The sequence below is a fragment of the Notothenia coriiceps genome, unplaced genomic scaffold (genome assembly GCF_000735185.1).
Source record: "Notothenia coriiceps isolate Sejong01 unplaced genomic scaffold, NC01 NC01_scaffold00008957, whole genome shotgun sequence".
NCBI classification, from domain to species: Eukaryota; Metazoa; Chordata; class Actinopteri; order Perciformes; family Nototheniidae; genus Notothenia; species Notothenia coriiceps.
The window spans coordinates 565,107-579,849 of record NW_011341658.1 but is presented as its reverse complement, the minus strand read 5'-3'; the positions used below and the strand labels follow the sequence as shown (position 1 = coordinate 579,849).

Here is a 14,743-nt window from a genome sequence, read left to right as displayed (position 1 = left end):
ACTTTTTTGTTTATTTCTAGTCTTTTCAATTTGTATTGTACAATGCCATGTCTTTTATTGCTGTTGCAACACAAACATTTCCCAAAATTGGGATCAATAAAGTACTATCTTATTTTATTATTTTTCTTAACCCTTAGATGCACGAGTGACTGGACCCTACAGTCTTCCATAAGTGGGTCAAAAAGGACCCATATTAGAATAATATGTGTTTTCATGCCATTTTTGTCATTTTGGTTAAGAAAAATCACTTGTATAATATTTAGTATTATATTTTGGTTTACACTAGAAATATTTTATATTAAATTTTTCACTATTTAGAATTTTAGAATTAGTTTTTACATTGTGAAACAAAAACGAAATTCCATAGAACATGCATGCGGGTCATTTTTGACCCACTTATGGAAGTTTGGGGTAGTAATACAAAAACTTAATTTAAATTTAAAATTTGAATGGCATGATATCCAAAACATGTTTTTTGAGGAATAGCTGGAATAAGAAATTATACATTTTTTAAATTACAAAGATACTCTAAGAAAACCACCTCACCGGGTCAAAAAAGACCCACTTATGCATCTAAGGGTTAACATTGCACACAATGTACAACAATATTTTGTATTACTGCCGATTTTTATTCCATATTTCATTCCATTCCATTGCAATGTAAATACTGTTATATTTTACTATATTTTTGTATTATTTTAAATATTTTTCTAGTTCTCTACCTGTGTTTTTAATTCTTGTTTTATGTATGCACCACGACACCAAGTCAAATTCCTCGTAGGCTACGTGTAAACCTACCTGGTAATAAATCTGTTTCTGTTTCTGATCTATCTATTAATCTTTATTTTTTTTTCCTCCTCCGATACAGTAGGTGTCAGTATGCACCTTGGAAGTAGTATACACAATCTTCCAATAGACCTGTAGAAGAAGGAGGAGGCGTTTCTTTGGTGCAGCAGCACGGTGCGAAAAGGCGCACAAGTGTAGTCAGGCAGCGAGCAGCAGCATGTGGGAGAGTCAGGAAACCTCCGGGGCCAAAAACGGTGGCGACAGCCCGACTGACCGGGCACTGAGGCCGGCCGTGGGCAACAGGGTCAGCGTGGTGCTCGGAGCTCAGTGGGGCGACGAGGGGAAAGGGAAAGTTGTGGATCTTCTGGCACAAAACGCGGATATGGTGTGCAGATGTCAGGTTGGTCCCCACTCATACTACTACCTTCATGATGCATTTACTTGTCATGCATTAATCTGGTTACCCCTCTCTTAAGTTTGAGATCATGCTCATAGTAGATAGCGAGCATCTCATTCACTGTCTTCTTCTCAATGTTTTGCTAATGTCACCTTGAATCCCTGCTAGCTGCTTTTAGCTCCTCTGACACATTTTAATGTCTGTGATCATGACTCCTGTCGCGTGCACATGACTAAATCCTGCAGGCACCTTTGGCCAACTAAAGTGACCAGGTGCATCCCTTCTGACCGGGCTGTGGTGCTCTCCATTGGTGCGTCAGAGAGCTAGCAAAGGGACTCCAATACTGTTGGCTGCAGGCTTTTATTCACTCTGCATGGGAGCTGATGTTTCATTTTATACTGTGTCATCTGTGGTGTTAGTCAAAGCATTATCCTGGTTTTTAGCTTGAGCTGAATGCTGCTTTATCTACATAAAAGTTGTGCGAATTAATCAGATATTATGGTGTTAGTCAGATGACAAATTCGTTTTTTGACTGGTCAAGGAAAAAGCTAAATCACAAAATGCTTTGTCAAAAATGTTCAGTGTCAATTCTGCCGATTATTGCTCTCTGTGCTTTGTTTTGTGTAGTATTGGTTCAGTGTCAGAATCATTTTAGAGGGTAAAGGGCAAAATTGCCGCGTAATTCAGGCAATTTGCAGCATTAATCACAATCTAGGGGTGGACATGTTGTCATTGTTGTAACAATGCCTTTAAATCTCAAACATCGGCGGTCAAAATAGCCCTAAATTGCCCTTTGAATTCCTCTGAAATGTTCCTCCCTGCAGGCGTCACTTCCTCTGTAAACACTACACACACTGTGGTTTTTAGACCTGCCCATACATGCACCACCTTATCATTTTGGACATGCTGGGAGGGGACATGGTGTAAAACCAGACAACATACATAATCTGTTGACAACATATTCTCAACTTTGTCAAGATGAACGAACCAATTATTATCAGCATATAAGGGGTGTTTTAAAAAATGCGTAGTTGTGACCGAGAGGCTCCCTCTTTAACAGATGTAAGTATAAAGAGATGTGATTGTGCAGCAAGTTGTTATTCACCTTCACTTCTTCTTCTTACTTAATCTGCACTTTACTCTTGCTGTTGTATTACCGTATATTTCCCAGTTGTGAGACAAGTAAAGGAATTCTAATTCTGGCTATTTCAGCACAATGACTGTGTTGTTGTTGTTGTTTTATCTTATCAAGCTGTGTGTTTTAATGACATCCATGTGACCCCTCCACTTGGCTTTATCTCTGGCACGTTGGCTCAGTGTGGTTTGACTCCATGTTGAATTTGCATCCAGTCTAGTTTTCTCATGCAAAACTGGTGGTTTAGAGACGCTGAAATGATGACATGGGCCGGGCTAACTCAACGCTTTGCCCACTGTTGACTGGGAAGTCTCTGGTAGACAGTCAGGAAAAGCGGTTGATGAAGGACTGGTCCCTTGTTTTGTGATGATGGTCTTGAACAACATACTAAAAGGATAATACAGGACACGGTTAAAACCATACAGCCCAGCACGTGCACTCCGCTCTGCATCAGCCAAACAGCTCGCTGCACCCGCACTGCGAGGGGGACCCAAGTTCCCATCAGCAAAAACACGTGGGTTTGCTATCCTGGCTCCAAAATGGTGGAATGAGCTCCCCATTGAAATCAGGACAGCAGAAAGCTTACACGTCTTCCGGCGCAGACTAAAAACTCATCTCTTTCGACTCCACTTCGAGCAATAGAATGACTAACAAAGCACTTATATAAACCTGATGTACTTATATGATTCTGTTTTCTTCTAGTTTGTATCTTCTTGGTCGAATGCACTTATTGTAAGTCGCTTTGGATAAAAGCGCCAGCTTAATGTAATGTAATAGCAAGTAAATAAAATATTAAATAACAATGTATCTACAAACAAACATTGTAACATTAAAGAAACATAAGATCATTTGAAAGGATATACTGACATAAAGAAAAACAAGACCGCCAACATCTAAAACACATGTAAACAAGAAATATTAAAATAACATAACACAAAAAAATCTGGCTTTAAGTCAAAGGTTAAAAGGTCTACAACAAGTATAAGAAAGAAAGAAAGAAAGAAAGCATGTATCAAGACAAAATGTGTTCACTAGACTGACTATTTCTGGTTAGTCTTCTCTCTTTCAACTCATATGTGGCATCAATGATTCATAAGACGAATGTACAGAAAACAGAGATGTACTGCTGATCTCCATCATTCATCAGAAAGAACAAAGAGGCAGTGTACCACAGCCTCATTTAACCCGTGTTGCGTGAGGCCAGGTTACACTCAGCAACACTCATTACTTTATCAGGTCTTAAAATGATGCAGCCGTTTCGCCAAGAGGCTGTGTCAACAGTACTAGTCGATACCCACACACAGGCTGGAGGGTTTCCACTTCATGCCAATAATACCGCTAGGGCAAGGACTCCAAACCTCCGCCCCACGGAAGATAAGAGGACGGAAGTACCGGAGCTTAGCAGGCTAAGCATCAGCTGCTAAACGGACTATCCCTCCCCATCCAGGAGGGCATTGCAGCGATAGCCAGCCAATTATGAATGACCATATGGTTGGACTGAATTTGCCCTGCATTACATTAAAGAAACGCCGACAAACTCTCATACGTCTGTAGTGCTCTGTGCCCGTCTCTAAACACAAGAAGCTCTCAATTAAAACGGCCTTAAACACATCCTTATTATCCAGAGCTTATCTAGCGTTAGCTTGCTAGTGAATACGTAGCCTGAAATTGACACTCTGGTTCACGTTAGCTGCAGAAAAAACACATACATTAGACTACACGTCGTTTTGTCATATATTATTTACCGCCTGTATTAAATATTAAACGGTTGTGAAAGTGATGATAGCAACACAGATACAAATGCAGTTGTTATCCCGTGAAAACGCATGAAATCAAGCTAGCATCGCTACCTTTAATGCTAACACAGCAGACCGTTACCACTATTTAAAAGTGGCAGCAGGAGCTAGCTAAGCATCCCAGCTATGTCAAATGAAGGTTACTCTTCTTATTTACGACTAAATGTTGAGTATAAATCCAGGGTATAACAAGCGTGTAACCATCCACTGAAACTATTAGACTTAACACGGCCCCGCAATGACAAAAACAACGCAGTGTTTACCGTGAAAGGTGTGTTTAATCCTCAGCTTCCCAGCAACGACTAGCCCAGTCAATGCCCAGTTATGCACCTGCAGTAGCTCCGTGCGCCTCTTGAGTGACAGCCCCGGCATAAGCGGCGACGTACCTACGTACAGAGTGTAAGGACGATTGGCACGAGGATTGACCAATCAGAGAAGAGGATCCGTTCATTCACACAGGGCCCTGCCTCCACCCATTTTGTAAATTATTGCGGGGGTTTGATTCAGTATTTAGCTGAGGCTGAAAAAGTGAATGAAGATGGTGTAAACGTTGTAATACAACAGAATAATAAAATAGACAAATGCAATTACAGTAGAGCAAGATAGGGACATGTTTTACATTTTGTTTACTATATTATTGGATTGTAATTATTGATTCACAATGCTAAAGTTGGTAAAGGTGAAGTTAATGACGTTATAAACTTCTTTCTGGTGAAACATTTGTATTTATTTAAGTCTGCAATGTAGTGCAATACAATATGAAATAGCTTATATTGTAAATAGACTATTCAAGTAAAGTATAAGTACCTCAAAATTGCCCTTAACTTTAGTACTTTTTTGATCGTCATTAGTTAATTTTCAGCTTTTGTTTTGATCAGCAAAATAGACCTTATCAAAAGTATAGTTATTATGAAGAACGGTCTCGTTTGGAGTTATGTTACCACTGATATCCTATTATTGTATTATATTTATTACAGGTGCATAATCATATGCAATATTTTACTATTGTAGTTGTTAAATGCATATTCTTTTAGCCATCTCTTGGGGTTGTTTAATGCATTATATTTCATAAGCCCACATAACTGAACAATCAGTTGATGCATAGTACGATTTTCTAATGACTTACCATCAGCAAGCTGCTTCCTTTTAGGAGGTTGGTTTAGTTTCCTCAACATTTAGAGAAAAAGACATCAAAGAGTGAATCGTTTTTTCCTTTATTGGCAAGGCAAACAGTTCTAGTTGGAGAGAGGGCTAACACACCCACAGTTAAACAGCAGAGTTTGGATTGTCAAAGCTGCAAAGTCTTCACGACCAATATTCATAAAATCTCTAAGAACAGAAAAACTGATCTAGGATGACTTGAGGCCGTGTGACTATATTATCTTCACTATATATCAAAGAAGTCTCAGATCAGCACACTTACTGTAAGATCGTGAATGAATGTGTGATCAGATCATTGAAAACAGAGGAAAACAGGAGATGAGAGATGTCTCAGAAATATGTCACTAAACTATTTTTATACCAAGAAAAACATGAAAGTGAATATTTTTGCTTATGTATAATGTTATTCGCAGACATCAAGAAAAGAAAAGAGAAGGGGGAAAAAAAGCTGAGTTATAGTTGACATCTGTCCTGTGTGACTTTCTCACACAAAAGTACTAAACCTCAGACTAAAATAAGTCTACCGTTCCATCGTTTCTGACAGGTAATACCGAAATAATAAATAAACTGTACATGAAGCACTGTGAGGAAAATGTACAAAGTCAAACAATTAGTGACATGCAGAGACAGACTGAATCCTTGCATGTTGTGCTGGTTGAGCTGTTAGATAGTCCTTAGTGTTGAAGGCATCCTTGAGTGTTTGTCTGTTTGGTGATGTTTATGGCTACAGAAAGGATTGCACATGTTTTACTCCAGCATGTCAGTTAACACATCTATGAAAAAAATCCCAAGTTTGAAGGTAAGGCGTTCAGCTCGTTCACACATTCAAATAGTTTTCACTCTGTTTTATGGTTATAAAATAAAACAAGTTTTTCCACAGGTCAAGTTCTGTAAGATCTCTATATTCTTCATCCTGCAGCCAACGTCATGCACTTCAACAGAACGCCTCTTTTTCATACACTCATTTATAAAAAGGACAAAAAAAACGACTTCAGTCCCTCCGAAATCCGACCTTTAAGAGCTGTGGTGCAGCCCGTGCAATTCAACTCAACCACCAGCCATCAGAAAAACAGTGAAACAGTCACTATACATGTTAAATTGTACTGGAAGTGCAGAACTGTAAAAGTACCATACAAAGTGCTTTGGTTTATTCTTAGCAAATACATCAAAAAAGTCAACCCAGTCATTCACTCTCACACAATAAACAAAACACTGTATTAAGACAATATCAGTTTCAGTTACCGTTAGAACTGGAGTTTAAAAACAATTGTAACAGAGACACTCGGGTCAGATTGGCACACAGTGTGCTACAATCAACCAACTTTATCAGTCATGGATGGAAAGTAGCCAGTGGCAAAATGGAAATTACAGTACGGGTTGTGTCATGCTTGCTTGGCACTTGTTTGTCATTGACTATGTCCCTGTGAAGAGCAAAATATTGATCAATGAGGAAAAAAAAGCCATCCTGGTTTGTTTGTTTTCTACAGTTACAATGATGCTGACATCCGTCTTTGCAACCCTTGTGCTTGGATGCTGTGTGACACGTCTGTAGTTACCATGATGGATTTGTATGGATAGTTTGATGCAGTTTGTAGATGTACTGTAGCGTTTAGCTTTTGCATGATGTCTCCGCTGGTTGCTTGGCAGCCCTTCCAAAGCTGTTTTGAAGTCAACAGCCATGACATGTGTTCATGTTTTGGCTCAGTCCCAACTGTAAAGTGCTCAACTTGAAGGGAAACCTATAAAAATGGGTGCCAAATACTAAGAACTCAAGAATTAGTGACTTGAAATGTAAGTCAAAATAGCAACAAAACTGAAACATTACTGATATTTGGGCTAGTCCTACAGTTCAATGGGTTTTGAATATAGCTTTGCAAATCATTTGCCTCCAATGCCAGAACTTTAATTCCACATGTCGACACTGGGAGGCACCACATGCACAGCCCACATAGCTGGATGTAATTCCTGACTGAATAACACTACGCTGACCGTGGTTCATTATTGTCACCGACAATATCATAGTTTAGGTTTATAAAAATGGAAATAGTGAGCCTGAAACACTTCTAAAAAACGTACATAAAATATTATGCATTGCATGCCATTTATAGCAACACTACTGTTTGCTGAACATAATTAAATAGGCTGTGCAAGCTGAAAGAAGTGCTACGTATACAATAATAATGATAGCGCCACTCATGTTTGCTACATTAAAAATGACTGCATAAAATCATGCATAGCTCCTTTCTGCCATTACTTTGCCTACACTGCTTTGGAGTCTGCTATTTACTGTACCTTCATTGACTGCAATTCAATGGACCTAAATAAAAGACAACAAAACAAACAAAATAAGAACTAAGAAGGCAGGGTGAAGTTTGGCAAGATGTCTTAAAATATGTTTTCACGCTCATTCATAGCTTCCTCACTTTCTTCACAAAGAGGAAGACAGTTCTTTCTTTGTTGAAGTAGACCTTGGGTTGGCTGGTAAAGGGGAAGTTTTAGGTTTAAAACTTCTCATCCTCGCTGTAGTTCATCCACAGTACGTCTGACTGAAAGACGCAGAGCATAGAGGACAGTTCAGAAACTTGGTTTCCTGTCCTCTATTAAAATGTCCATCTGTTTCTCTCCAGTGCAAGTGACTGCTGGGTAAAACTGCAGCATTTTTTTAACACCCTCCGCAACCACCGCACTCACTTACTCCCCACCCTAGGTTTGCTGTGATGCTGTCCGCAGAAACCAGGTTGGTTGGAGTGGGAGAAAGGGAGTCAAGAGGAGGCACCGAGATCAATAAAAGAAACAAAAAAGGCCAAAAGAAATACTACTTTTGGCGGGTGCTATGTCCCAAGTCTGAAGCGTGGGACTCCAGAGACGCCTTCATTCTCTGTTTCTCTTTCTTCAGCCATTTCTTTATCAGAGTCTAATGAAAACGTTCTGACTGAATCAGTGGTGAGCTTTTTGGTGAGCATGCGAGACGTGGACGAAACTGAATCCAATCCGCTGCCAGAATCACTTCTGGAGAGTTCGGGCCCCCGACTGCCGCTGTAGCTCTCCTCTTCCTCGGGCAGACTCTCGTCATCAGACTCTCCCTCCTCTTCCAAGGTCAGCTCAAACTGGAACTTGTCCGCCGAAATAGAGCCGCTGCCCCCACCGAGTGCTGAGGCTTCCCCGGTGAGGGCTCCCTCCTCGGGGCCCTCTGGGTGGGGGGAGGGGCTGTGGGGGATCATGCTCTGGTACCACTCTCTGTTATCCTCCAGTGTGTCCAGGATCTCCTGAGCATCGGGGTGCACCAGGTCGGCCCACGTCTCCCACAGAGGGTGAACAATGTAGTCAATGAAACCCACCTAAAGAGCGAGACAAAAGTGTTTTTTTCAGTACCCTTCTTGCTAAATTCTCTCCACCATTGTATTTGTTATTTATTTTATACACCCTTGTTAGTCCCACAGAGGGGATATTTATATTCTGCTTTTGACCCATCCTAGTGCTTGGGAGCCGTATTGCAAAAATTGAGTAAATTTCATGAGTTAAATATTTCAGCTCTAATATTGTACCTGGTTCTTCTCTATGGAGGCGTTGTGTTTGTCACACATGGGGCTGACCTCCATGCCCTTGTCTCTCTCCCTGTCCCCCTGGGTGAAAAACTCCACCATAATGCGATCGGTCCACTGTCGGTACAGCTCCAGAGGCTTGGTGGGGTTGCTCAGGTCTGCACAGTGCACCATGTTCTGAAGGACCTACAGTGAAATACATGAAAAAATATGCCTATTCAGATATACAGCACACATGTTTCTGTTTGGTTTGCTTTTGTTTTGGTTTCCATCAGGCCCTGAGATTGAACATTGTACGGCTAGTTGTAACTTAGTGAGCAGTTCTGTGTTAAGTAGGAAGTGCACAGTCTGTTTTTTAGCTTTCCTGCTGGGAACATACATGGTGCAGACCGGATTAAACTGAACTAAAACAGTAAAGTTGGAGGCTGTAAAAAACAAATCAATTAGCTGAAAGAGGCTACAATGCTCTGTAGTGCTAAGGTAAACTACAAAATACAGTATTTTTCATATTTAATGTGAACATATTGAAGCTCTTAAAATTTATAATAAACCGTTTTTTACCTGTATGCGGTCTGAGTAGTTATCCAGCAGTAGCACTCCTAGACTGGTGACTTTCTTGGTCTCCACCATAGTTTTCAGGTCTGCCAGGAGGTTCATGTGTTTAGACATATCTGTCGCCAGCACCTGTAGATAAAGCAACCAGATTTAAAAAGATTGTTTGAATAAACAAAGTGTAATCCCTGAAATGAGAAAGATCAGAACTATGTCGCTAATCTTACCATATCAATGACCATTTTGCGCAGCGACTGCCTCTGCTTTTTGCTCAGGTTCTGAAAGATGTCACAGTTATCTTCCTGCAGAAGCTTGAAGCCAACAGCAAGGTGGTGATTTTCCAGCACCGAGGAGTCATTGTACATCAGGGCCAGCTCAGAGTCTGAATGCAAAAACAAAACGTTTACAGACAGCACAGTAAAACACCAAAATGGGAAACACAAATCTACACAGACACGTGTATACAGACACTCAGCACTCACACACTTTCAAATAACAGCTGTGGAGTTATTCAAACTCACTGGTGTTGATGAGAAACTGATTGGAAACTCCAGGGTGATCCACATCATGGATGCCGCTTGCAAACAGAGCGGCTAGGATCTCCAGATCAGTAAACACAGCCTTGGATGAGACACGAAGGAAAATACTGTCAACATGTGTGCATGTATTTGTGTTAATGATAATGGAAGTACGAATCTGCCCCCCTTGGTGAAATTACAAACCCTACCTCCAGAGCAGGCGTGGACAGTAGGACGTGCGTGGACTGGACCACGTCTGCAGCATGGATGTTGTTGTGGTAGGCCGTGTCGGCATGGTAATGATCCTCCAAAGTCATCATGAAGGTAATGAAGGTGTCTGCGGGAATCTTAAAGGACTTCAGCAGGTCACGCTCCTACAGCAGCAGGAGAGAAGGACAGTCAAGCTCGATCATTTACTAAAATGTGAGGTCATTCATTCAAATACTGTCTTGTTCGTCAATTTACCGTAGCAAATGTTGAGAAAGAGAAGAGTTACCTGGAAGACGCTGTACATAGTGACCGTAAGAGGGCGTTTCCCAGAATACTCAGAGACCTTGAAGATGTCGATACCCCATCTGTTTATGTCCTCCAGTTCCTGTTGTCGGACAATAAGCACAGATATACATCATTACAACATACTGTACAATGGAGAGTAAAAAAGAGTCATTTGTGACCACACCTTTGCTAGAAGTCCTTCCTGGCTGGAGTTGACCCCAAAGCGAGGGATGGTGGAGGGGGCGAGGCTGGGGCTGTGGGTGGCCTTTTTCACACCGCTGATCTGAGACATGGGCCGTTTTTTCTTGTCCTTCTCCTTGGCCGACGGAGACATGATGTCCATGTCATGTTGCTTCTCTGTCAGATAAAGACAGACACAGCAGTCTCTTATTTATTACATTTCAAACGCTAACCATATCACACATTTATCTGATACATATGTTTATGTGCAGCAAGTGCATTGACCAGAGTGAAAGGTATCTTACCGAGGAAGGTGCTGGAGATGAACTCAGACACCTGGTTCCCTGAACGGCTGGTTTCTGACAGCTGGGTGAGCTCTCGGTTCAGCATCCTCTTGAACTAAGGACAAACACACACAAACATTCATTAATCACACTCTTTTTGGATCAGGATAGATAACATCAGCACAATCTGTTTTTTTCAGTCAGGAGAAACACTTGTTGAATGCCATCAGGTTTACATCCTGCTCTCTATGTCCAAGGGTTTGGTGTATGTATGTACTGTATAGAGAGATCAAGTAAATTGTGTCATGCCACAAAGCAACTCACAAACTTTTGATTCCCCTGAGTTTGAAGGCAGAAGATGTCCTCTTGAATAATGCCTAACTTACTGGAACTCATTACCAGAGGTCACTTTGACAACTATAATCATCTATAAATATAACCGCAATACTTACACCAACAACATGTAGATGCCTTCTTTGAAGCATTCGCATGTGTTGTTTTTCTTCTCACGTCACAAAGTGCAAAAGCCAATGAAAACATAAAACACACAAAAAGCAAGTAGTCTGCTGCACCCAAACACATGCATATGGATTGGTTTATCAAATCCGAAATCTAATTGAAAGTCTCAGATAAAGTCCGCTGTCTCATGTCAGCCACCAGTTTTTTACTTTTTCAAAAGAGCAACATGTGAGCAGTGCTCATCCCCTCCCGCCCACTTTCGCCCTCGCTTCCCCTTACCTGAATGAACATCCACGACACAGTGATGAAATAACTCTCTTCTGGCATTTCAGCGCAAAGTCAAGCATGGGAGCAAAAATAAAACTGAGTGAAAGAGCTGAGCTTTCTGGTCCTCCTAAGGGAAGGGACTCTTGGTGCTCCTAAACTGATGGACTGAGCAAAATCTAAAGTTAGCAGGCAGTCCACAAGAGGAAGCTTTGATCAGTACGAGCTGAACAGATTGAAACAAAAAAACCTGTTCAGAGGTCCACGGAAGAAGAAGAAGAAGAGAGTGGAAGCATAGTGGCAGGAATGCTGAGGGATGCGAGGATGCTAGGCAGAGAAGCCTGTGCTCCCCCTGACTCTCCCTCATTCACTCAGTTACTGCCTGCTCCTCTGTGTGTGTAAACAGAGGCAGAACGAGGTACTCTAATCTCCGCCTCCTTCCAAACATGCCTAAGAATAGAGGCCAATCAGACGGCTGCTGCAGCAGAGGCTGGGAGAGACGGAGGGATCTCATTGGTGGGGGGATGCACTCAGTGGGCAGGGCTGAGTGTGACGGAGGCAGAGGTTGTGAGACACACCATGTGCACCAAGTTTGAAGTAGACATGGAGGAGAAGCTCTGATAGGATGGAGTGGGGGATTTCATTCACGGAGCCAAAAATAAAAACAGTTCCCGAATCGACCTTATGAATATGATTGTAAACACAAAGATAAGCTCCAAACAGGCTGCCTAAGCATCATTGAAATGTTATGTTAATGAGTGGAAATAAACTAAAGCTGCACAAAAAAAACACAAACTTTTAACTTGGCGCAATTACTCTTTATAAAATCGGCAACCCAACTTTACACTTAATTAACTATGTTGTAAAATTCTGAATGGACTTAAATGAGCATTGCCTCAACTGAGCTATTTAAACATTTAACATTTGAAAAGTCAATAGAGTTCTCACTCTTTTTAGGAGTCATGTATTAAAGAAAACTGTTTTGTGACAGAGATGCAGAAGCTGCTCATTGACTGATCTGGAGAAATGGGCTGGTGCGTAACCATGTGGCATGTGTAATGGTATATGTATCATGTATACAATGTGTGTGTGTGTAAACATGAAGAGCCTGTGCATATTGTGTGGGCGGTCTAATTGAAGAATCATCAAGCCTGGATGAACGGATGTGGGGGATGCCGTTGCATCTTCAGCTCCACCTGCCTCAGTTGATTTGTCTGCAGATGTGTGGGGGGAGGAGTGTGTCTAGTCACTATTTGCATACACGAAACCAACCCGCTCATTCACTAAATCAGCCCCTCTCCACTCTGTCGATGGATGGAAGATGCGCTTCATATTTTCATGATGGTTTCTTTCTAAAAGTGAGCTTTCTGATTTGTTTCAGGATCGCTGAGGGCTCACTGTGTGTTTGCGCATTTTGTTAGTACCTTGTTGGAAGCCATCTCGCTGACAGAGTGTCGAGTTTTCAGTGTCTCCAGTTGTTCCAGACACCAGTCCAGCTCATCCAGAGTCTCTATTGCCAGCTGCTGGTGCGGCTCCTCTGTACAGGACAAACACAGCAAGGAATTATGGGAAAGTTACAACTAGTAGAGACTGCTCACATTTTGATTCAATTCCCAAAAAGTAGTTTTACTGTTTAACTTTCTGTTATTGTTGATTGAGAAATCTAAATAAATGTTTATGTAGTTGTGGAAGGCAACTATACTGTCACATTTCTAGTTACTACTGTAGTTACCTCTTAGCAAGATTTTATGTACAAAAGTAAAACGCATCCTGCAACAATAATGATAATAATAATAATAATAATAATATTTGTGCACACAAACAGGGGCCACCAGTGTAGTGTATACCTTCACTTTTTGAACTTGTACTTAAGTGACATTTATCTCTGTGATGTGTCACCAGTAACCCAAATTGTAGCATGATAATGCCCTTCTCTCAGTCTTTTAGGCTTTCCAGGCTCAGTGTTGATCATGGGATATTGATAAGTAAACAGCCCATTTCTGACATCAGTACCAACCTGCGAGGCTGGTCTTGCACATGGATGGTGGATTGTTGCCTGAGGATCGTGTCCTGCAGACAGAAACCATCCAAAGTGAGCAAGCAAAATTCATAATGTAACTACAGCATGATTATATTTATACTTGTGTGACAGTAAAAAAAAAAAAGTAAGACCTACTTGCTGGCTGTGCGATCTTGCTGGCCGGTTATGACGGCAAAGTTACCTCGGACTGTCCTCAGGCTGGCGAGAACCTAAAAGATAGGAAGAAGAGATTGGATGCACAAGGTCATCATCATCCTCATCATGATCATAATGTGACGCACAATACATTTCTGATGAAACCACACATGCCACTTAATCCATAGCCTTAAATACTTGCACATGCCTTCACTTAATTCATCTTGAACTAGAACGAGCCTTGGCAATCAGATAATGCTTTCATGCTCGAAGCTAAAGTGCTGCACAAAAGCATCCCCGTTTTCATTTCTGATGTTTTGATGTCATGTCTGTCACTCCATCTGGAGCCAAACACTGGCTCAGCAGCCAGAGTATCCGGTATCCAGGCCTGACCAATGTAGCAGCCCTTATCAGCCAACATGCGTATTTAAACAGCATGATCAAGCAGTATTGGATTCACTGCTTATTAAAAGTTTAAAGTGAGCATACTGTAAGTGTGACGCACATCCCACGCAAGAGCCATGCAATGCTAGCGGGATGCCTGATCCTGTCCCGGGGCCAACAAAAGGCTGAGGGGCTGTTCCTATGAGGCAGAGAAGCCCGGTCTCGATACCATCTGTACTTTATTTTAGACCTGCTGTCTTTAGCTAACAAGTGAACGGGATTGTCTTTACATTTGACCATCTGGCAATATTTCTAATTGGCATATGATGAAAAAAAGCCCTGAAAGGTTGGATGACTCACCTGTGCAAATGGTGTGACAATCATGTCTTCTGTATGTCTGCAATTCAGAACAGAATACACAGGAGGAAAAGGCATGAAACACTGACTAGAGAAACTGTCTTTAAGCTCCTGAATTATGATAATTCATCTGTGTTAGATAGCAAGGCTTGATAACGTTGTAAAGAGGATTTAAATAGAAACCAAACTACACCTGATACCACTTTCATATGAAGCAACCAGGGAGCCAGAGAATTCAAATGTACTTACTCGGATAT

At 41.3% G+C, this 14,743-nt stretch overlaps 1 protein-coding gene across 5 annotated transcripts in view; it reads right to left on the bottom strand.

The window, feature by feature from the left end:
* Nucleotides 1-5,322: 5,322 nt before the first annotated feature.
* pde4ca (phosphodiesterase 4C, cAMP-specific a) overlaps nt 5,323-14,743 on the bottom strand; it is a 36,161-nt gene continuing 26,740 nt past the window's right edge. For 4 of the 5 annotated variants that reach the window (XM_010770431.1, XM_010770428.1, XM_010770430.1 and 1 more), the window contains 13 exons: nt 14,490-14,526; nt 13,746-13,819; nt 13,587-13,639; nt 12,994-13,106; nt 10,868-10,961; nt 10,567-10,739; nt 10,384-10,482; nt 10,097-10,261; nt 9,891-9,990; nt 9,597-9,751; nt 9,379-9,501; nt 8,821-9,003; nt 5,323-8,613 (listed from right to left, as the gene is read on the bottom strand). In XM_010770431.1, the coding sequence (XP_010768733.1) occupies nt 8,107-8,613; nt 8,821-9,003; nt 9,379-9,501; nt 9,597-9,751; nt 9,891-9,990; nt 10,097-10,261; nt 10,384-10,482; nt 10,567-10,739; nt 10,868-10,961; nt 12,994-13,106; nt 13,587-13,639; nt 13,746-13,819; nt 14,490-14,526 (1,876 nt within the window). In that variant the 3' untranslated portion in view covers nt 5,323-8,106. The remainder of the gene's footprint in view (nt 8,614-8,820; nt 9,004-9,378; nt 9,502-9,596; nt 9,752-9,890; nt 9,991-10,096; nt 10,262-10,383; nt 10,483-10,566; nt 10,740-10,867; nt 10,962-12,993; nt 13,107-13,586; nt 13,640-13,745; nt 13,820-14,489; nt 14,527-14,743) is intronic. The other variant, XR_798274.1, reaches the window with a different exon arrangement.